Here is a 24,896-nt window from a genome sequence, read left to right as displayed (position 1 = left end):
TACATGAAGTCAGCGTCGGAACGGTACTTCGATAAGGCTATGCGTCATGATAATCGCCTTATCGTAGCCGCCGCTGACTACTCCCCGAATCCTGATCACGCAGGAGCCAGTCACCGTCGACGCCCTAGACACGTTCTTACGGATCCATCAGATCCAATAACCTTTGCATTAGACGCCTTCAGCTCTAACACTAGGAGCAGGCTTAGGGACCTCGGTAACCGTACTCGTCGAACTCGACAAAGAGTTCGCCGTGCAACCTAACCCATGAATCAGCTCGCTGAGTTTCTCGCCGGATCTTCTCAGCGGGTCGCGATTCCGATCCGGTAGTAGATTCATTCGCGAAGCAATTGCTCTTGAGTTGTTAGGTCTCCTTCGGAGGCGCTCGGGCAGTTGTTAGCTAATCCCGCCCCTCTTGGCTGAGCCTCTGCTCGCCCACCTGTCCTGGTGAAACTGGAAAGGCCTTCGGGCCACCAGTAAAGTATCAATCATAAAAAAAAAAAAAAAAAAAAAAAAAGGATGATCTCCTTCTATATGACACCTAATTAAATTTTACTTCGCATAGCTATACTATTATTTATTAATTAGACATTAATCTATGCTCTATTTAGTAAAACTTTATTCTCATATTTCAATATTCAATTATTTACAATCAAGATGATAAAATAAAAATGTGCTGCGTTGCATTATGCGTTGCCGCGCTTTGCTTACGACATACCAGAGGCCTTGATGCGAATTAACTCGCTCCTCACTGCGCTAGCTACTGCTTCAGTTTTCTATACACTGATTCTACTTTACTGTTATCTAATAATGAGTTATATTTACCCAGTTACTTCTTCTTCTCAATCGTACACTCCAGACGGAGTGGTCGAGTTTATGTATGTATTATTGCTTGGTGGCGGCTTTTGAGAGGTTTCTCCATTTCTCTCTATTTGTGGCAGTACGTGTACATTCAGTAAGAGAACACTTAGTAGATGACTTAATCAAGTCTGTACACCTTGTAGTTGAGCCGCGAGAGCGTTGACCGTCTACTACTATCTAGTATATCAAAGCAATTTCTAAAAACTAACTAACTAGGAACAAATATATCACGAGAATGTCAGCTTAAGCACACAGCGCAGCATAGCTTGATGTTTATTACCCAGTCTTGCAATACGGCATTTAATAAGCCTTAAGGAAAGTAAGAACTAGTTAATAAGTCCTTGTCGCTGTGAACTTGTTTACTGCATTACGAAATAAAACACGTACATTAATCGTGCTTGTTTAATTTTATTTACTTTTTCTAAGTGTAGGATACCATGATAAATTGCCAAGATAAACAATACGATTCCGTAATCGATTAGATATTTACATTTCTCAAAACGTTAATAGTAATGTATGTTTGAGTAAAGCGGATCATTGCGTGTCTTCCTGTCGATGGCATCCGTCGGTCTTGGCATTATCCAAGCTTCCTTGTGGGAATTACGCTCTTGAACGTTAATTTTTTGCACATATTTATTTTTATATACGAAAATTATCTGAATAAGCCCGTAGAAGACATGTAGTACAAGAAATATAACTAAATCAAACCCAGATATCAAAGTGAAGCCAAGCATCAGGCTAAGGAGGCCACCGAACGCAGCTGAAAAAGAGTTATATGTTAACTTACACAAGCGCTGGAAAAATTATGAAGCATAATCTTAGAGTTGTTTTTATACAAAACGCCAAATACAAATATTTTGATTAAACACCTTTCGATTTAATCTCATGTTTACTTCATTATTTCTTTTGTTTACAATTTTATGACTAGGAACTACTCCGTGCCAAATTTTACAAGATATATTTAAAAAAAATCATCAACGGCTGGTAAAATGTACGTACCTAAGATATTTTGCCAATTTAAATATACATCACGTCTATATCTGGTCGATACCAAGTCGTTGAAGAATACATTCAATACAGATTGATTCACTAAATCAACTTCATTACTGAAATTTAATGAAGAACAATATTGTTATTAAATATGCAATACTGTATTACATAATATATTGACAATTATGCAGAATTCCAATCAAGATCGTTGATAAAAACTAAATTTCAGGAATCAAAAAAGAAACAATAATGATTTTATATCATTCGAATACTATTTTCGTATTGAAAAACTGAAATACACTCAATAATTTATTTTAATATACACGATGTAATGATTGTGCTTTTGTTGGTTGTTTTTCAACATTCAATGGCAGTCGCACGTAACTTTATTGATTAAGTTGAACATTTTTATGCCTATTTGTAGCACTTTAACTACATTTTTCTATTTATCTGTTTCCTATTTTGTGATTTGGCACCAATATTTGTCAGTACGACTGGTCTGCTAAACGCCGAGTATACTCGTCTTGTCCTCGCGCTCTGTATAAATCGTAACTGGGAACACCTCAACTCGAACTAACGCATATGCTGACGGAAATTACATGCACATCACTTCCACCTTATGCAAATCTATCATTTCTCGTACATAATGACTCTAAAGGGAAACGGTCTTAAGTACAAGGCTTTTGCGTTACGGATTCACTTTGATAATATAAAATTTACTTACAAAAAAGGCAGACGATTCAAATGCATATTTGAAGCAAGTTTACCGAGAGCAACTTCCAATGGGTAATCGAAGTGTTCACATTCTGGTAAGCAGTGTAGATCGTCAACTAACGTGGTATTATGATTTTTAATGCTTTTCGGCCCTAAAATAAATCGCGTAATGACAGATTTTAGACTTTAATGTTAAACATAAATATGTATATCTCAATAATAAATGCTCAAAATAAAAGTACTAATTATTCTAATATTATTACCAAAATATTGTCAATCCTCATTCTTTGAGATTATGTTGCGCATAAATGTAAAAACTATACATAATGTAATTGAACACAAACATTGTACTTATTAATTTGTACTAATATAAATATATGAAATATTTCGTTTGTTGTAAATTATATTTAAAAAAAAAAGAAAAAAAAATCGGGACATCATAGTCTCATAAGTGTTTTAGCATTACAAATAGCTTACGAACTATGTAAGTATTTAAGTAAATCTATCAACTCCGTCCCTGGCAGCCTCATCAAGCAGCATGTAAAACATGAAACTGGATGAACCTATCCAGTGTCGGTCCATCCAGTTTTTCTGCTAATACCCTCAAGACGTTGTTGGTGCTTCCTCCTTACTCTACGCATAATGTATGCCACCTTTTTGCGCATTATCGCGAAATAGTCAACAATGTGTGCATCGGTGAATATGCCTGATGCACTCACTACAATAGGGTGGAATTCTTAACAACGCCCTGAAGATATTATTATATTGTATACGCAAGGCATTATCTGCTTTTTGGATTTGAGTAGCCCAAAGACGTCAGAAATTTGATAAAAATCTGTATGTTTAGACTTTAAAAAATAACTTAATTACGGACTTACATAAAACAGTCTCCAGACAATCTAAATCGTAAAAGTTGCAAGTCCTGTAATAATCTGCAAGAAGAACAATGTAATGAAATCAAAACTTGAAATTAAACAACAATGTGGAGATATATATAAAAGATAAGTATGTTACCTTTCGATAAAAAAAATGGTGCGCAATTGCAGGCATCTTTGATGCTCTTAAGCTTACGGTACACAATGCAGTTATGAAATGAATACTGACGAAAGTTCGCAATTTTAACCTAAAAGAATAGTTTTAATTATAATTTGAGCTATCTCGCAAAAACAACCAGGCCGTATAGATTAATTAATATGACGTTATACCAGAAGTTGAATTTATATTTGATCAAATTTATATTCCCTAGATATGTAAATGGTTGAATTTCCGATAAGTTGAAGAGTTTTACGTCAATAGGCAATTGCTATAAAGATAGTAAGTATTTGTTGAAATCTGAAGGCGATCGAAATCTTTGTCATTGGACAAAATTAATCCTTGATTACACAACTTATAAGAAAAACGTAAATCGACACGTTTTTTAGCAATACTATCTGCTACTATCGAACTTAACTTAGATACTAAAATTTAATTACAAAAAATCCATATTAAACATGATAAACATATGCTATATGCTATAGGTAGATCGATGTATCTACATTAAAAACCTACGTATGTCGCGTACCTACAGCATTACTCAATTACCTCATCCTTGAAGTAGCACTGACGTTGTTCAGGGGGGAACCCTTTGACGCCCGGGGTTGAATAGGTGCGTTCTGGCGACAACGCTATGAACACCTCACTAGAGGGATTCACCATACGAACAGGTGAATCCAAGTCTGGTAGATTATACGAGTCATCTATAAATACCTGTAAAATCAATCAATTATTTAAGCGGATTTTTACTTTGATCATGACTTTATGCCAACCCTTGCAGTAATTGAATACATACTCTTTATAACACAAATTAATATTCTATCACTATTTTACTTCGATTTGTCGTTGCCGAGTGTTGTGGCGTCGATGCTCCGCTACGACGAGTCGTGGAAGGCGATGCTCGACTTCTGCGAGTGCACCATCTCGCAAAAGGAGGCGGCGGGGCGAGTGAGAGACGCACAAGCTCGCCGCCGTCGAGCGGGGACCAGGGAGGCGGATCTCGCCCAAGCCCTGGCCCTCTAAGTGTTTCGGGTCCCCCTCACATGTCGGTCTGGGGGCCAGCGAGGGGGGCCTAAGAAGACGACGTGCAAGCTGCTCTGCACGTGTTTTACGCAAGAGCATCCGGGTAGTGGAAGGCCGGCTATCCTCGACCCACGCTGGATCTGGTCGAGCGGGGTATTTCGTAGGACAGCTCACTCTAACCGGCGCCATCTAGGCGGGCTTCGGACAGCCTGCCGACCGAGAGGGCTGGTGGTCGTGGCGCCAACGACCGCCGGTCCGGCGGCCCGAGGGAGAGGGTATTGGGAGAGATGTGCTCCGCACTAAGCGCTTCACTTTCCTCCCTTTGCCTCTTCATGAGTTCTGTCTCATGCGAGGTTTGGATCACGTTGGTTATTGAGCAACAGGAGGTTTTAGTCAGTTCGACTCTGACATGCTCTGCCCTCCATCCCCAGTGGAGGGCGAAAGTGCGGCGATTTCCTCCGGCCCAAAAAAAAATAATCTCTATTTTACTTACTTCAGAAGCCGTGAAATATTATACATGTACAATGTGCCATGTAGAATTATGAATGTATGTCTAATTGTTTCTTTGGCAATCTCTGTAGCCGACATGGTCAATTTTAATATCCAAGTGTCGATAGATCGGTGTGTATTGGATTTCAATGTAGGGTCAGCGAATTTAAAAGTGTGTAAATAAGATGTTAACTATTAAAAATATTAACAATATTGGTACTCATAAAATAAACCATGTAATTAAAATTGAAAAGAGAGGGTGCACTCAGTCGTTTTAAATTGTGACGTCATCAGTGTTGTTGCCTCCCATCATTATTGACAAGGTGGAACAAGGAAAAACTCAATGAGTAGCTATTTTTTTCTTTTGAATTTTTTCGTAATTTACATCGAGGGGTGAAAGGTTATTTGCATCTATTGCTTCGCACAGTTCAGCCATTCTAACTAAAATAAAATTTTTACCGGGCAGTGGCCGTATATATTGTTACGACGCCGCTATATTGTTATCTATCGCCGAATAGTCGAACGAATATCGAAGGATCTAGTAGCGCCTAGAACGCTCGAAAAGTATAACGCCATCTATTGTCAGATAGCGGAAACACAATACTAGAAATGTGTGGAATATTCAAGACTATTCGGCTATTCTACTTCGGCGATAGATAGCGTTACTCTTACCGGCGTAACAATACCACAAAAATCAATATCGCAACAAAACTGATCTACAAATCAAACATAAACAAACTATTAATCATATCAAGAGTTTCAAATTAAACGTTTAATTTTAGTTGTGCAAATCGACGCCCGTCCTTCATAACTCAATGCTATCATTTTGGGACAAATTATAAAGCTGTGTACATGATCCTGTTTTTCATTTTCTCCGTTTTTATTTATTTCAAACTTTTATATATTCAAAACTATCATGGCCATGCGTAATGCCCACTGACTTTTTATCAGATTTTAGATCAGCGCGGTCAAAATTCTTGCCATGTTCTTCTTCAAATAAGGTTTCAGGATGGTCTTCAACGTTAGGCAGAGGCTCGTCTCTGTCTCTAGCATTACTGACGTCCATGAGCGACGATGACCATCAGGCCCGTAAGCTCACTAGTCTAAAAACTTTAGTTTGAATAGGGAAAAAATAACAAATTCAATCATAATAGGCTGTACTAGAGCAGTTTAATTTTACAATTGGTAACTGGAGTGTACACAAAAAGCTAAACATGGTTAATGTATAAAAAAATCAAAGATAATATTATTTCATTTGGTATTTGATGGGTACATACGGCACGAATAAGTCATAAGTCGTATTTCTACACAAATATTTATATTACTTTTGAAAACAGGCCCCGAAATAGATGCTCTTACAAAATCATTACATTCGTTACGCTTAAAATATATGATTCTAAATCGACGCTTATCGATGGATCAATAAATTCACGTGTTGTTCGAAAAGTAACCAAAAACTTATAAATTACTTAGTGCCTGTTTTTGTTTGTTTGTTGAGTTTGAATCAGAGCTAGTTATTTTAAAATGTTCAGAACAAAAATCCATTAGAAGGTTCCAGACAAACTCAAAATAAACATTAACAAATTACTCGTCATACTATAAAAATCATTTCGAATGAACATTACTGAAATTCTTTTGCAATTTATCGGAAAGTTTGTGAACTTTTCTTTTTTGTTTAAACTTAAGGTTTGGCGTGATAATGATGAACCCGCAAGGATGGCTATCACGATCTAGCCCAGAGAGTTGCAATATAAATCAATGATCTAGCCCATTTCTACCGCGAATCAATCATGCAGTGCCTCTGCACTCTCGCCCAAGCGTCCAATCCCCTCCGAGGTCAGAACCCGGACGAGGTAAGGGGGCTACGTAACCTTTTTATTATTATTTTTATGAAGGAAGAATCACTGGCGGCCCGGAGGCCTTTACAGTTTCACCAGGACAGGTAGGCGAGCAAGTGCTCAGCTTGGAGGGGTGGGATTTGCTAACAGCTACCCAAGCGTCTCCAAAGGAGACCTAATAACTCAATAGTAGCTGCTTTGCAAATGAATCTAATACCGAATCGGAATCTCAACCCGCTGAAAAGATCCAGCTAGAAACTCAGTGGGCTGATGTATGGATTAGTTTTCACGTCTAACTCTGCCTAGTTCGACGAGTACGATGGTTACAAGAGTCCCTGAGCCTGCTCTTGGTGTTAATACTGAAGGCATCAAATGCAAGAGTTATTGAATCTGATGGATCTGTAAGAACGTATCTAGGGTGTCGACAGGAATTGGGTATTAGGCGGCCACGATAAAGCGATTATCATAACGCATAGCCTTATCGAAGTACCGCTACGACACTGACTTCATGTGTTTTCGGATCGATTCGAGGCCGTCGTCGAGGTTCCTCATCACCGATCAAACCGTTGTGCCAAGCTTAGTCGAAAACTTTTGCGACGTCAAAAAAGAGAGCTCCCGTATAGAACCGTTTTGGTCGGTTAAGTCTTACGAGAATATGCTCCGTGAGGGGGTGCACCTGTTAAACGCATGAGTGATTCCGAGTGCGTAATCCGAATTGTTCATCGATGAGAATGCCCCTGGATGAGACGAAGTCTCTGAGGCGTTTGTAGAGCAGACGCTCATACAATTTGCCTAGAAACATGAGGATGCTAATCGCTCGGTAAGTCGTCGGAAAATTGGTTTACCACGTATATGTATGCCGATAACGTCCGCTTCTTTCCATACCCCGGAAAAGATACAGTTCGTCATAGCGACATTGAAAATAGATTCCAGCATCACAATGAGTTGGGCGGGTAGAAGTTTGATAACACGGTTAGATATACCGTCGGAACCATGAGCTTTGCAAGGACGTAGATCCTTGAACAGGTCTTTAACTGCCATCGGGGTGACGGGTGGTAACTCATCCGAGGATGGCAAGGAAGCTCTACCTTCGCCGTCACTGTCTGCTAATTTTACATGAACAGGGTCCGTGAATTGAGTACACTGGGCTTGCAATGTATCGGCCAGCAGCTCTGCTTTTTCGTCGTCATCGCACCCCGCGAGTCGGCCTAAGGCGCCTACGAGGGGGGCATAGTTAATATTAGTTGATACTTAATAATAGATTTAAGAGTACGAGCTAGGCTGTAGTAAGATCGCGGGGGCCGGGGGGTGCGAGTACTTTTAAGAAATTAGACCATCTGACATCTCAAAGTTCGGCAATGCGAGATTTTACTTCGCGTTGTAGAGTAAGCATACGAATACGATTATCTCTCAGTAGGATACCTATCGTAGGCACGAATTGAGACATCCGAATGGCGATGCGACGCAATTATCACAGGTAGTCACTTCCGAGAAAACACTTGGACGCCAGATGTGTCACGAACCGAAGTCGGGCAAACGAACGGTCGATGAGCACGTGGGGACGCGCCTGGTCGGACTGGAATCCCACTATGTGGGAATCCCCACAATACAATACAATTGAGATTGCGACGCCATGTCTCAAGGTGAACGGCGGCAATCATTTTGTGAAAAATATGGCAACCATTTAATGTGGACTGTGAGCTTTGTCTTCTCAATAAAAATAAATACACAGAAAATTGTTACAATGTAATTTGTCTTATTGGTCAAAGGCTAACGAATCCATCTATATGTATATACTGGATCTTATTTAGTTCCCGTTGCTTCAAGCTATAGATAGCTCGGGGACACAGTGAAATAAATACCTCAGTACACGCCGTTGACTCCGTGCATTTAATTCTTAATTATTAATTTATCACAATAGATTATCAATCACAAATGACGCCTACGTAAACCGAAATACAAATTGATTTAAAAATAGTGTTTGATTAAATATGATTGATCGCTATTGTGAAAATATTTCCTCAAATTTCTAGCTGTTTTCTTTACTCATTGGAGCGAGTTTTTAACTAATTAATGAACTAAATTAATATTTTTGGCGCTAATGACGTGACGACCAGCTATCAATTCAATTGAGCACATTAGTATAGCTGTGCTACGCCGGTAAGAGCAATGTCATCTATCGCCGAATAGCCGAAACGAAAATTAAAGGAACTCGTAACGTCGAGAAAGCTTAACAAGTACAACGCCATCTATTGACAGATAGCGGCAACACACATTGAAGCTACACGACTTGCTCAGAATGTTCTCGATAAATCTAGGGACGTCGTATCGACTTTAAAATCGTTGCAGAGATGACACGAAACAGTCAGTAATCGGAACTACTCGAAGCGAAACAACGAACGGCTTACCTGAAGCGAAGCGAAAGATGTGAATTGAGAATTTCAAAGTGTTTTAAGTGTTAATAGAGTGTTAATTTGTACTTCGTTAGAATTTTTATTTATTCCGAATCCCAGCGCGTAACACTTGAGAAATTTTCATTTTAATCATATAACTGAGTTTTACGATAGACGAGCGCTCATAATTAATCATAATGAGAGTTTGTTTTAAAATCGATATGTTGATGTATTCTTGTTCCATCAATATTTGTTTCTATTCGCTTGTCGTCATTTTTGGATCCATAACCAACCACAAAACGAAAGTGCATATAACGACATTACAAATTTACTATAATAATGCTTACCAATACGCCTTGTGAAGCTACTGAGGCGCTGTAATAGTCCAAGGGGTCAGTTTTAATTAGAACTGTTAACGCAGTTTGGTAACCACATGAGGCAACGCGTCTCGGCAAAGGTGTATTCACTAAAACGTTGGGACGCTTGAAACTGTAAATATTTTAAAGCACTATAAATCCACAGGTTGATGCTATTCACATGGAGCTATCGTTACTTCCTTTAAATGGTTGATATCGTTCTCTAGGTCCAAACTTAGCTAAAATGGAGTTTCCTTCAACATATTTGTGTCACCTCCTCAGAATAATATATTTTGACGCCTAAACCACAACAATCAACCGTATATTTATTGAAGACTATTTTTTTATTGAATCAGCTATGTATGTTTGTACTTTGGATCAACAACAAAGGCCGGCTCAGACATGTGTCACAGGTCATGTGAGTGTTCTCACAGCTCTCAGTTTATCCCACACTAGTTGATTCTTGGGTATTCTAGTAATCAGATTGGTCCAGTACGGTTTTCGTTCGAAATTTTCCCAATAGGCATATTCATGATGATCAAACTTTAAAAACTATATAACTCTTCCAATTACATCTGACTAACGTGATGTATTTTTTTTTCTATTAATTCAGCTCCTGTACAATTAATCACTCGCCATTTTACACAACACACAATGAAAAGATTTATTTATCCTCGTGAATGAGGAAAACGCTTAGCCAATAAGCAGGTATAACACAACAAAAATAGTGAATCCAAGAGATAATCAAATGGTTGAAAGTAATGAAAAGCGATTAAATGCCTTTATAAACTTAATCAGAAAACCGAACAAGACACAAAATCTAAAAAAACTTTATTTATAAAAAATATTATATTTATGTTGCAAATAGCTGGTATAGCAAGCACTTAACATAAGGTAGTTAGTGTACGTAGTTATGTACCTCTAATAAATAATTTCCTTCGAGCGCGGCCCGGAAATCGAATTATTATGAGACGCAAGAGAATGTGTACACAGAATTTTATTACATATAACCTAAACATTTACTTGGTTTATTTTACATATTGAACCGATGTAAATGGAAGAATTTGATTCGGGCCCTACACCCCATCGGAGGCTAATAGGAAGGAAAAAAGAAGAAGAAACGAATTATGTGTGCACTTTTAATGTATCATAGTATTTAGTTATAGTATAAAACTTATACACGATCGATCGATTTGGACCACATGTGAAACATTGTTATCATCGTCTGAAACTATAATAATAATATATAGTAATTATAATTCTTTAAATTTTAGTATATAGATACATCTGTTTTATAGGTGTGTAGAAAAATACGTGAATATAGTCATAGAACTATGGTTAGTTAGAAATGTAATGTAAATCACGCAATCCATAAAATAAAAACAAACGAAAATTAGAAAATATTAGTCTCTTTGAAGCAATATACCTATTAATACAGAACGTGGGTGTATGACTTAAATTCAAATGCTAAAATAACAAGAGGATTAAAGGGAGACATTTTATTTGTATTAGTATAGCGAATTCAGAACAAGAAGATACAGCTGGCTGTACACGGTATTAGTTTATGTAAAACGAAAACTACCTAATAAAAAATAAAAAAATATTTTAAGGGAAATACGTTAATTCTTGATTTGCTGGCTCCGAGTTTAAATTGTATTTAAATGTCAAAGCAGCATTAAATACAATGCGTTTTAAAAACAGTTTTCTGCCACGCACAGTAAATCTCTGGAATTCGTTGCCATCAGCGGTCTTCCCCAACAACTGCGACATTGGGTTATTCAAGAAAAGAGCATATTCTTATCTGAAGGGTAGGCAACGCACTGGCGTAAACGCTGGTGACCGTGGGCGGCGGTGAATCACTTACCATCAGGTGACCCGTCTTGCTCGTTTGCCTCTTAGTTGTTATAAAAAAAAAAAAAAAAAAATAATACGTTTTAACGCCTATGTCCAGCAGTGGGCAGATAAAGGCTGATGATGATGATGATGATGTTTTAACGCCTTCAAATATGTTCATAAATAATTATATTTATTTTCACTAACTAACAAACTATATTCTAATATCTAACATTACTCACGTTTTCGTTTTTTCCTCTACAGCAAAGTAATTAAAAGTACAGCACAAATTAAGTACCGTAAACACCGGTTGAAACAATTGATCACAACGATAAATTGTGTTTTTCCACAGGCATCTCTGTATTATATTATCACATCTATACGCTGGAGATATCTGTAACATGTAAACGTGTAATTCAATTTTATTTATTGCATGAATAATACGATATCCTGTATTTGAATAGAGGCAGGCGATATTACTGATCGCCGAATTTAATACGAGAAACTCAGCTGCCGACTACATCATTTACCATGTAAATATATACCACCACCTATCTCAACACGCGGGATCGAAATCTCAACTGTATCATGTAACGGTTTCTTCAAGCTTCAAATCGGAACACGAATCCGCTCCAAGACTGAAATATGTAGCTCATAAAACACCCTAATAAAATTAGTAGTAATAAAATAAATAATTACGCTTTACATCTCGCAATTAATCAAATTGATAATTTTGTAGATTTGATTTTATTAAACGATATTATTTCTTGATTGTTACTTAAATAGGCACGTAGTCAGCATGCATTTATTTAAAAATGTTGAAATTTCTGCAGAACAAATCAGCGTTGAATCAGGCATCGTCGCATCGCTCAAAACGAGTACGCCAGACGCCTTACTTATCGGGCAACGACGACGACTGTGTGTTAATCTAGTATAAAGAAATGCAAAATTTCTATAATCTGTATTATTTCCTTCTTTGTGTTTTTTCGACCATCAATTACGTAATAGTGCCAACAAAGAGTAGCCGCCATTAACAACCAAAAAAACAGATGTTCTGTATAGCTCTGTATAAGCTGTACCTCAACCATTATGGAAATGAATTTTGAAGAAAACCGATACACATAAACTCAACTAGTCTCCGTGGGATCTGATATTACTGAATAGATAAACGTTGCAGTATTGCAAGCAGAAGTTGCTATAAAAGGAAATGTTTAATTTTGAGACTATTACAATGTAGATAGACTAATTAAGCAATTATTAGTAGTCCGGCTATAAATACTTTTACAAATTAATAAACTTACATTTTATTTTATTTGTTTTATTTTACTACTACTTTCTTGTCATTTATTTCCAACTTATTCTTGACCGTAATTAGGAAAGTACCATAATACAGTAGGTGTGTAGTACCTGTGATTTCATTGCAAAAAGTAGTCAAAATCATCAAAAGTCTTTTTATACGTATCAGGCTATCGATCAATACATAAATACACATTATAATATCGTGTAATGAATATCCCTGCTAAGACCTTGTCGTAAATTCTAAACAGGAGCTGAAGCTAAGTGCTTAGCGTCAAGCTATAAGTGCTCAAACTATAAATGCTCAACGACAGCGTCTAAATCAGTCTCTAAAACTCAAAGTGATGGGTCGATCAAAGTGTTTATTCTCCCGACAAGCTTGTGCAAGTTTCGCACATAAATATACTGTTTACAGATATTGTAACAAAAAATGTAATCCACTTCAATAAAATAAAATGAGAATATTATCGTGAATGCGTAGGTACTTAACAGATTTTCAGGAATTATTTCCGCGTTGAAGTAATAAAATCGTGTATTTATTATAAGCCGAACCGGCAAAAATTATAATTTGCGTAACTACGCGTTTGGGATTACGGGCGTTTGGGAGCTGGCACGATTACCCTACCCATTCCTGCCGTGAAGCAGTAATGCGTTTCGGTTTGAAGAGTGTAGTGGGCAGTCGTTGTACTGTAAAACTGAGACTTACAACTCATGTCTCAAGGTGGGTAGCGGAATTTACGTTGCTAATGTGTATTGGCTCCAGTAACCACTTAATACCAGGCGGACGGAGAGCTCGCCCATCCAACTAATCAAACAAGCAAAAACAAATCATTTAAATATAAACATAAATCCTTTAAGCAAGACCCCTGTTCCTGTAACAAATCACGACGAGCAACTCATAGAACCAAAGAACAACTAACCAGTAAGTTATCGCTTAACATATCTTCAATGTGAACGATTAATATAGGGACATTCGCTTTCATGAACAATAGTTTCACTATCAATCACCGCTTAATCTGATTCGGATAGTGTGACTATTTGTTTTCATAAAAAAAAAACACAAGTTTTCTTTTAAGTGTTCATCGCTAAAAGATTTACGTTCGCATTCGAGAAGGAAGTCGAAAAGATTACCATTTCTTTTTTTTGTTTTTAAATTAACAATAGATATTATAGTGGCTTAAACGTATGAGCTGTTATTATTACATAAAAGTATACTTTATACTTTTTAAATTTACGCAAAATTGGCCATGCCTCTTCATAATGTCCGACACAAATATATATATCTACAGGTGGAACTAATATAAAGTGAGTAAAATTACAGATAAACGCTTTCAACGTCATCGATTTTAATCGAATTAAATATATCAAAATGATTAATAGATATTGTGGCATATAAGAAAATACTCAAAATAATACATACCTACCAATGAATACTAATTAAAACTAGATTGTACTTTATATTATATTTAGAAGAACGTTAAAAAGTGTATAACTATTAAACCAAATATTATAGAATTTTTTGACAATTATATTTATCAATTACAATTTTGTTTATTATTACTTAATTTAAAATTGCAAACGTTGAAAAAACAAACGATCAAAACGATTAAGAAAATCATTTTTTCACAATTACTTAGGTTAAGGTCTAGGATGCTTTATCTCTACTATATAATATATAAATCTACAGTGGTTTTTACGGATGTTCCGTTATAACTACTGAACCATGCATCCGATTGACTTGAAACTTTGTATCCATCTAGAAAATACATGTACTTAATTGATAGGCTAATATTTATATGAGTGTTGGACTCCCTACACCAGTTACGGGGGCGTTAATGATGAGAATCTTTATGGGGGTGAGAAATAATTATGTTCATTTTAAATGCCCAGCGAAGCGGACGGGTACAGCTAGTAATGCAAAAAGTCCAATCCATCTCCATAACGTGTCGTTTAATAGGCACCCATTATCGACCATTACATGCATTAGTCACTCAAAACCAACGCCGCTGAGTTCCGAACGCGTCCTCCATGCTATAAGTGACCTTCCACCGCATGTCTCATTTCCAATTATGTCAGCGTACTCTGGCAGGCAAATATGAATTTATTTGGGCGATTTTAGTCTTCTCACAGTTTTGTGCATACTGCAACAACTCAAGTTTCCTGGATCTTCAAATTTATTTTTAGAAGAAGTTATCGTCTGCTTTCTTAAAACTCCAGTAATAATGAATCGGATTTTCACAGCTTATCGTTTACGGCCCTGTCGTGTGTGTCTCTGTACGGTGTGGTCTACCAATTCAAGATACTTAGTCTGTCCATAAATACTGTTACAATTAAAAATAAAATAAATTCTATTGCAAATAACATTTATTACTTTTACAGTGTGTTAGGTTAATACATAAATATAAAACAATTTAAAGTATAAAAAGCTTATTCGGAGTGGTCTCCATTGGCTGCAATACAGTCCTTTAAACGTTGAGGCCAGTTATCAATAGAAGCACGCACTCTTTCCATGGGAAAATTTTTCACTGCCAATCGTACGGATTGTTTTAGGGACTCCAAATTATCATGGCGTTTAGAGCAAGCCGTACTCTCTAAAACTGACCATAAATCATAATCCAGCGGATTAAGACCGGACTAGACGACGGCCAGTCTTCAGCTCTGATGAAGTTCGAAACGTTCGTTTCCAACCAAGAATGTCTTAACTCTCTAGCACTGCGAGTGCCATTTAGATCTAGCATTCTCAGTAATAGTTCACACGTAACACGATAAGCGCGGCAATAAACGCAAAAATAAATGTAAACTCTAACTGAAAATTTGGAAAAAATTCGAAGCACAAACGAACGCGGTATTAAAGAAAAGTTAATTAAAGCCAATTAAATTCGTAGAAAAATACAAATTCAATAGGTTTGTGTTAGTGACGACAGGCGCAAAGTTAGAATATAGCGCGATAAATTCAATATTTCTTTGACATTCTTCTAAATCTGTCCAGGGGTACACCCCATTAATAAATAAATATTCGTTTCATACGTTTAGATGAACGTGTAAAATATTAACGTTTATTATATACTTGAGCTCATCTACCGCCTCAGAATTCACTCAGAAGACACGATTACTCCTTTATTTTAGCCGCCGTTGCCAAAAACATGTCTTATTGGATCCCCGGATCATCTCTAGGTGCTTTTAGGCTCATCAAGCACCGGCCATCGTTCTCAATCCACTGAGATTCTCGCTGGATCTTCTCAGTGGGTCACGATTTCGATTCAGTGCTAGATTCTGCACAGCGCTGATTCTGCAAGGGCAGTAAATTCTCACAGGCTGAACCCGTAAGCACACTTACCCGTCTGCGCATAGCTGGAAAAGCCCGTTAGGCTACCAAAGAATAAGAAGAAAAAAAAACCTACTACTTACCCTTACGAAAACGTGAACTGTGTCGAAAAATACGACCAACCACGCTCTGTCATTGAATCGTTCTAAAATAGACCAGTGTGTTTAGTGCGAGTTTTTTAACGCTCTCGATATCGTAAAAGTTAAGCCAGTTTTGTATGCAGTTGGAACAGCGCCCCTAGCGGCAAACGTACGCAAACGATCCCATTCCATACAAATATAAGCTAACTTTTACGCTATCGAGAACGTTAAAAAACTCGCACTAAGCACATAGAAGATAATGCCTGTGACATTGAGTTCCTACATCTACATAAATTCAACAGGTGCACAGAGTACAAACACAATAAAGTAACAAGCAACAGTGTAGGTCAAGTACATCTGCAATATGAGAGTTAATACCTACTCTTCTATACATTTCTTCGATAGCAATCTGGTTAAGATCCAATACACTCTGCAACTTGTAAAGCTTCTTTCTCTGTTCCGGGTCTGCACCATAGGAAGAATGTAAGGTGGGCGCAAATTTTATTGTGTTTAAAATGAAATCCAAAGTTACGTCGCCTGGTAATGTCCTAAAACAAATATTACAATTTTGAGAGTTTTCCAAAAAGAAACTCAACTAGGGATGACCCATGTTGTCCGACGTCATTTTATTTTTAATTTTTAATTGGCTTACTTTGAAAATAACCACACAACGAGCAATGGTATTATATAAAAAGGTGACCAATTTGATAAAGTACAAAATTTATAACAAGAAATAATTATTTTATTCATAGGTAGCAGGTGCTTAGAAATTCTTTCCTAGAAACTTAGTACTTCCTGTGCTAAAAAGAGCGATATAAAACAGATCGAGTGCTCATATGTCTATGATTTTCATATGGTTTCTTTTTTTTAAATACTATAATAATGTGATGATTGCATGATTAATACATGTTGGCGGTAAATCACGGGTTAATAGTTTTTTAGCATAAGTTAAAGTTCATCGTATGTAACATGAACACATGTCGACTTGAAGAAGGAATTCCAACTGCGATCAGCAAGGAAAACCCGGCAGGCTATCAACTGAAAAGAAAACGATAAATTACCGGTATGAATAAAATTAATGTGAGGAGAATTCAGGGACTAGTATGAGAGAAACAAACAAAAGTACATTCGCATTTTCAAAATTAGAAAACATTGTTGCCCTGTATAACATAAAGCGTAGGTGTGCATTACATTGCGAAAAGAAAGCAATCGCTTTATGCGCGAACTATTCGAAGGTAAAGCATAAAAACATTATTTTTCTTCGTTCGGTTTCCTTCTGTTTTATTTGAATAACAGCAGACAGTTAATGTTGAGTTGAATGCTATATATTTTTTTGCTTTGTGATATTACAAAAAACAAAAAAAAACTGTTCAAGAAGTCGCATCCTAACAGCCCCATAGCCCACACCGCACCCAAAACGAAGCCGTTTTTGGTGGATCCATCTTACAAACAGTCTGGATCGCATAGCACGATATTTCTTTATATTATCCAAAAATCAAAGACTTAATGAAAGTTTGATTCACGGAGCCCACAGAGGCAATGGTAGCTTTTAACTAACCAACGCATAAAAACACGAATACATTCTTATTTTACCAAAAATTTACTCTTTACTCTAAAAAAACCTTTTACTCTACAGTCTACACTCTGCTCCAAGTATGAAAACGAAATAAATTTGTAATGCCGATTCCTGGAAATTTTTATCACGGGAAAGAAGGGTGACCGGTCAGACCCCTCGAGCGTATTAACGTCCTTCTTGAAAGAAGGCTCGCGAAGAGTACTCAGCGGTAGGCAGTGACTTGGCTGTGTGTTCCTGGTATTGCTGACGTTCAGGAGCTTCGGTAACTACCATCAGACGGGCCGTGTGCTGTCTGCCTACAAGGCAATAAAAAATCCTTCTATCAATGTAATTTTTTCTACCAATTAAGTACTATATCCCCGAGAAAATTTTAGGATTGTTATGTTGGGATTTCCTTTTCCTTATTTTTTCAATCCGCTATCCACGCCATCTATTGGCACCACAATAAAAACTACGCGTGCGAAAATGGTGCGAAGAGTCTAAAAACTGGTGGCAGGACCTCTTGTGAGTCCGCGCAGGTAGGTACCACTACCCCGCCTATTTCAGCCGTGAAGCAGTAATGCGTTTCGGTTTGAAGGGTGGGGCAGCCGTTGTAACTATACGAGACCTTAGAACTTATCTCAATGTGGGTGGCGCATTTACGTCGTAAATGTCTATGGGCTCCAGTAACCACTTAACACCAGGTGAGTTGTGAGCTCGTCCACCCAGCTAAGCAATAAAAAAAACAACAATAAAAAATAAATAAGAAAGTAGTTACTACCTAAAGTATCGATTTGAATAATACTAATTAATGATGACATCATTTGAGGACAAACAAAAAACATATACATATGTATTTAATGACATGTTTTGGTAATTAAAGATTATTTTTCATTAAAATTTTGCTTTCTGTAATCAGACGATCTGTACCTCGAAACGTGTTTTCAATAAAATAATAAGGTGTGTCTTTCAATAAACTAAAATGCCAGTTTTATGAAAAACATCTATTATTGATGCCCGAATGCCTTTCCACTTTCACCAGGACAAGTGAGCGAGCAAGGGCTCAACCAGGGGAGTTGTTAAAACTATGGAGCCATCTATTGTACGTTGATGGTACTTACATATTATTATTAACTTTGTCAAGTTTCATCGCAACCGGGATAATAGTTTAGGCACCGAAAGAGAAAAAACATTGAATGAACAAAATGTAGCATATATTATGGAGAGAAAAGGTAAGGAGCGCAATCTCTTTGTATGAAAAATTTTCCGTCGAAAAATAACCAATTAGGGTTGCACCATCGTGGCAAGTGCTAATTATTATATAAAGATAGCGCCAAGCTATTTTAGAAACTTTTTCAACTCGCACACTTCAACGCTAGCGCTATTTTAGTAAGATTTTGGGTTGTGATTTGCTGCTTACATCCGAACACTTTTTCAACTAGAGACAATCTAAGGTTGATCTCTTTACCTCTACCACAGCGCCACCTATTAGATACTAAACAAACCGGTCACTAGAGCATCATGTCGATAATTTAGCTTACACTGCCATCTGTTAGAAACTTAGGGAGTCATTACTTTTTGACACATATTAAACAATTTGCTATTAAAAAGTAGGTAATGTAATTAATAACAGATGAAAACCATCATATTTCTCAAATTGGACCAAACTACACACATGTGTGTAGTTTCATTGAAGTCGGTTCATATAGATTTCAAAACTGAATTCTATATACTAAGAGGATCAAAAAGTAGGTAGTGAAAATGAGATAGAATATAACGACTATTGATAACTTCATAATTTATTTATCTACATAATCCGAGTCTCTCTACACACCGAGTCTAGCGCTTCTCCAAGGATTCAGTCCCTTTCAAAAAAAGCTATGCCATGGTCCTGCAAAAAGCTCTCCACGGCATCCATCCCCTCATTATCGTCTTCGTACCTGTTTCCCCTTAAGTATTCTTTCAATTTGGGGAATAGATAAAAATCGCTAGGTGCCAGATCTGCTGAATAAGGGGGGTGGTCAACCAATTCGAAGCCAACTTACTGAATGACAGCCATTGCAACTGCCGACCTGTGCGTGGATGCATTGTCGTGATGAAACAGCACGTCCCTTCCAAGTTTCCTTCTCCTTTTCTCTTTGATGGCATTCCTCAACTTGGAAAATAAAGCTGCATAATATTGACCTGTAATAGTGGTTCCACGCTCCAGGTAATTAATCAACAATATCCCTTCTGAGTCCCAAAATATTGAGGCCGTAACCTTGCCAGCTGATGCCACGACACGAAACTTTTTCGGGGTCGGTGATGATGGCCGTTTCCATTGCGGAGATTGCTGTTTTGTCTCGAGATCAAAATGATGGACCCACGTTTCGTCCATTGTTACGAAACGAGATAAACAGTTTTGAGAATCTTCTTGAAACTTGTCCAACAATATCTTCGAAATGTCAAGTCGATTTTGTTTCTGACTGTCGGTTAACATTCTCAGCACCGATCTTGCGAAGACTTTTCTCATATTTAAAGATTGTTTCAATATGGATTGAATACTTCCATATTAGTATCGTAATATAAGTACCGGATGGTAGCTCTTCGATCGCTCAATACAATTTTCTCGACTTTCGCAATATTTTCTTGAGTGACTGACGTCGATGGACGGCCGCAACGATGTTTGTCTTCCGTGCTCGTTCATCACTTGCACCGTTAACTTTTTTAAACAGAGGTATTTAATAACGGCCCATAATTCGTTTTACTCCATTTTTGAGAACACGTTCTGACACGAAGCAAACAAATGACTACATTCAGAAAAAAACAAAATAGAATCGAAGATTTTTTCTTTATTAATATTACAAATATGTATCTGAGCTATGCCTGCCAGTATTTTTTTTCTTACCAAGGAGTTCTCACAACTTTTTAATCCCTCCTCGTAGATTGAGACTGAAACTTTCGAACAACAATAGTTGTCGATCAAATAACGATACAACGCTATGCACGAATAAACAATTATATTTATTAGGTAAATGAAAAAGGCCTACACTAATAAGTCAAAATTCAAAATTCAAACACGGAAATATTATATTTTCACATTATATTTTTAAAATTGTTATTATAAATACTAACAAATTTTCTGCGAAACGATGAGCCGCCTTTTTTGAGACTAGATTAAGATCACAAATAGTGACTGCTGGAAACGGTACGTCCCAAATAGCTCCTTGTGTACTCTCTATTACCTAAAACATACAAATATATATTACGTACATATTATAATTACACCAGTTTTTTTAAGATTTTGTATAAAGCTTAAAGTGATCGGCTATTGCCCCAACGTCCTTGGCGTTAGCTGCACTTTTTTTTCACCTATTCTAGTAACCTCGAGTGCTTATTCTACATTCACCGAGCAAGGTGAGCTCACGGGGCTCAAACCGAGAGTGTTCCTAACACTGGCCCTAGCAAAAGCAGTGCTTCGTAGAATCTACTACCGGATCGGAAACGCGACTCACTGAGAAGATCCGGCGAGAAACTCAGTGGCCTGTGTCTCAGGGTTAATTTACTCGTCGAGCCCTTCGTCGCAAGCGACGGATTCGACGAGAACGATGACCGGTGCATGAAATGACGTGTTTGGGGCGACATCGACTGCTTTCCATTCTGTCCGCAGGATCGGGAATGATGAGGATCCGCAATGACGTGTTTAGGGCTACGTCGACTGTTAACCATTCGGTTCACAGGATCGGGTATGGGCGTCTGTCTACGGCCATTGAGTACCACATGAGCCGCGAACCTCTATGCGCGCGAATCTCGTCAGAAATTCGAACCGGCCCGAAAAAGGGTTCATTTTACAAAGATGTTGATTCACATCAACCGTCATTGCAAACGAAAACAAATGTGCTTACTGTAACAATGGGATTCCGAGCATACCATCTGTAGGCAGTCACCACGAAATATGCCGCGCAGACAATACTCACGGCTACAGATATTGCCCAACAGCACCTATATCAATGGCAATTTATAAAATAGTTGATGATTACTCTAATATTTCATATATATTATATAATAGTACGAGTATTAGATTGATGTTCAATATTCAAATAATATCTATACTATCAGTATAATCACCCAAACCGTGGGGTGCGTGGTGTCAATAATTATACACATTTTATTGACAGATATGAGTAGAAAGATTAACATTTTCATATTACCTAAACACGCTTCGTTTTCTTTACAATAAATTTATTTTCTATTTGTAGTTGAGTTTTCTAGAAAAACATGTTTTTTAGTTTTTTTTAAACTATTATTAATTCAATGTGGCGTTACAATTAAACGTCAACATGTCATTAATAAGCTATTAATTTGTATAGCGCAGCGACTTAATTTGGCTTTGTTGTTAAAATTAGGAGCTAGTCCCAACAAAAAACCCTTATCCTGATTATCCTAGTAAGGAAGATATTTTTTTAATTATGAATTGTCACCGGTCCTTGTATGTCAAATGTCGAGTTAGTGCGACGCTTTATAAGAGGTTCAAAACTTTCGTTATAATACTTACATACATTCTAACATACATCCTACCAATATTATAAATGTGAAAGTTAGTAAGAATGTATGGATGTATGTTTGTTACTCTTTCACGCAAAAACTATTGAATGGATTTTGATGAAACTTTACAATAATATACCTTACACATCAGAATAACACATAGGCTATAATTTATAAACATGTTGTGTGAACACTTAAAATATAACGATAAAGGTCAAGGTCATTTGCGAGATATTCTGGCGTGCGCTGCAAAAACAGTTGATGTTATACGTATATTATCTATAATGGAAATATTATCTTAAATAGTCCTACAACAAAATACCCGCAACAGCATATATTTATCTGTCATGCGTACGCCATTATCGCCAAAATGACGAGCCATAAATACAATACAAATTGATAAAAATTCTTTAACGCACATACAGTAGTAACAAATTGATCCTTATATCAAAATAAATACTTTTATCGCATCTGGTGTTTAAAGTAGGTAGCTAAACTTTGTCTTTTACGCTACATCATTTGGACAAAAAATTTTGAATAGTTATGACTATGAATAACAGCGCGCGATATTATGAAAGATGAAGAGAGAAAATTCAATAAGATCAATAATAAATTAGAATTTCCGAAGCGAAGTGACGGTAGCTCCCTTGTTCTAACACAGTGATTCTCAACCACTGTTCCGCGGCACTTTTGTGTGCCGCCAAATTTCAAAAGTGTGCCGCCAAATTTTGCGAATATATACTAATGTTAATATTATTAAATTATATCATTTTAAAAGAAAAATATTTTAAACATATATTTAAATCCACAAAAAAAAATATAGTAGTATATTTTAGTTTATTTCGTCTATTAAAATTTTTTGATAAACTATTTATGCAGTGTGTTGTAATAAGTAAATAATTTTTATCTTTTTTTTTGTGTGCCGCCAAATTTTGAAATCGGTAAATATGTGCCGCAACAAAAAAAAGTTGAGAATCACTGTTCTAACATGTGTACCTACACATGAAGTTAATAAGCGTGTTCAAAATGAGACTTCTGAACCAGTAACCTCTTACTGAGAAAATCGTAAGCTCATCTACTTATGCAAGTAAAAATTTAATTTAATAAATTTAAATAATTTGTTGATATAGGGTTCACCTGTCCTATCTCCTAGTCTGTGTACAAAATTGATCAACAGAATTTGCAGGGTAGGTTTGAGTTAACAGTGTAGAGTCACAATATACCGCCACACTCAACATAGGAATTGCAAATTCATCCGCCAAGCAATTAATCTGAATATATTTTAAAGTACAAACCTTTCAAAAGTGCTGATACCCTCCATTACTATATATTTATAGCCATGTAAGTCCGTTCTTCTACAAAACTCAACAAATTTTCTAGTACAGAAATTTTTTTTAACGGATTTATCATCTTTTCCATTGGAAGCATTTATTAACCGAGATTTATTCCTTTGAGAATTGTCACCTTCATGAAACATTGTGGTTTAGGAAATAACCATTCGAAACTATCTACGAGTAGTATCAAAAATGAATAAGTACGTTTTGTGGTTTTGTCAGCCGAACACGAACTGGTAATTATAAAACAGATCGAGGACAGATAGCGTTGAAGTTATAAATTATAGTTGCTGTCACTGCTACGAAGTCCATAAAATAGCTATCCATAAAACTATAACTAGTGGTATTAATTATGAAATATTTTGCATAATATTGTATTAGACTATTGCAATTTACTCATGTCAAAGATATAAAAGTATGTGGCCCACCAGATTAAGAATAGTTACAACGCCCATAGCCATCGCCAATGAAAATTAACTACATTAACCCCGTTCGGAGCTTACATCTCATATCGTGATTTTACTACCTACGAACTACTAATTTTATCAGCCCACGGACGTCCACTGCTGAACCTAGATCTCTCCCAAGCCTCGCCACAAAGATCGGTCCTGTGCTGCGTGCATCCAGCGGATCCCCGCGAACCTTAATCAATAGGTCGTCGATCCATCCTGTGGAAGGTCTTTTTTTTTTATTTTATTTTTACGGATACCCGGTCGAGGGAGGTAACGGACCGGATTGTGCGGGACTCCGATGCCTCCTGAGGGGAAGAAGGGGAGAAGAGAAGGGCCGAGGTCCTTCACCTCCCCCAATTTCTCACAGGAGACTACACCTTCAAAAAGGCGCGCGAAGCACTTGCCCCGCAGAACGACTACCGACTAAACCCCATCGAGCTCCACCACACCGACTACACGAAACTTACGGTACCGCGGTGCGCGCCGAAAGTCTCGCCTTAGCCGGTACCCGTACTAATGGTAAGACGGCATCTCATCCCCGTGAAATTTCCGAAGGACCTCGTCTCGTGAGACATACCGTGAGCGGCGCCCAGGAGCCACCTTGCACCGCTTCACCACCGGACCAACAGTCGAGTGCCTGGCGCCCCCACACCCGGCACTCGATAGTCCCTACGGGGGCTGAGCGGTGGCCTCTCGCACGCGCCGTCCATCCCGCCTTCTGCGCTGTGAAGCTGAAGAAGGATCCCATTCCCTTTCGCGCTCCTCAGCCTCACGAAGCGCCATGACCAAATCACAGAACCCGGC

The 24,896-nt window shown here is 37.4% G+C and overlaps 1 protein-coding gene across 2 annotated transcripts; it reads right to left on the bottom strand.

The window, feature by feature from the left end:
* Positions 1–1,246: 1,246 nt before the first annotated feature.
* On the bottom strand, positions 1,247–23,857 carry LOC105842165 (sodium channel protein Nach). 2 transcript variants are annotated; one of them, XM_038014390.2, is made up of 12 exons: positions 23,602–23,857; positions 21,667–21,763; positions 20,897–21,006; positions 16,610–16,775; positions 11,769–11,920; positions 9,685–9,826; positions 4,144–4,308; positions 3,577–3,685; positions 3,441–3,494; positions 2,573–2,714; positions 1,858–1,964; positions 1,247–1,618 (listed from the first exon to the last, which is right to left on the bottom strand). In XM_038014390.2, exons 1-12 carry the CDS (start codon positions 23,781–23,783, stop codon positions 1,362–1,364), a joined length of 1,683 nt encoding a protein of 560 aa, XP_037870318.1. In that variant the 5' UTR covers positions 23,784–23,857; the 3' UTR covers positions 1,247–1,361. The 2 variants fall into 2 exon arrangements, with proteins under 2 accessions (XP_037870318.1, XP_021206004.1); XM_021350329.3 differs by lacking the exons at positions 20,897–21,006; positions 21,667–21,763; positions 23,602–23,857 and adding an exon at positions 19,828–20,505.
* Between the last annotated feature and the right edge of the window lie 1,039 nt (positions 23,858–24,896).

Source organism: Bombyx mori, chromosome 1 (genome assembly GCF_030269925.1).
Source record: "Bombyx mori chromosome 1, ASM3026992v2".
NCBI lineage: Eukaryota > Metazoa > Arthropoda > Insecta > Lepidoptera > Bombycidae > Bombyx > Bombyx mori.
The sequence above is the reverse complement of the archived record's forward strand: the minus strand, read 5'-3'. Positions and strand labels throughout refer to the sequence as shown.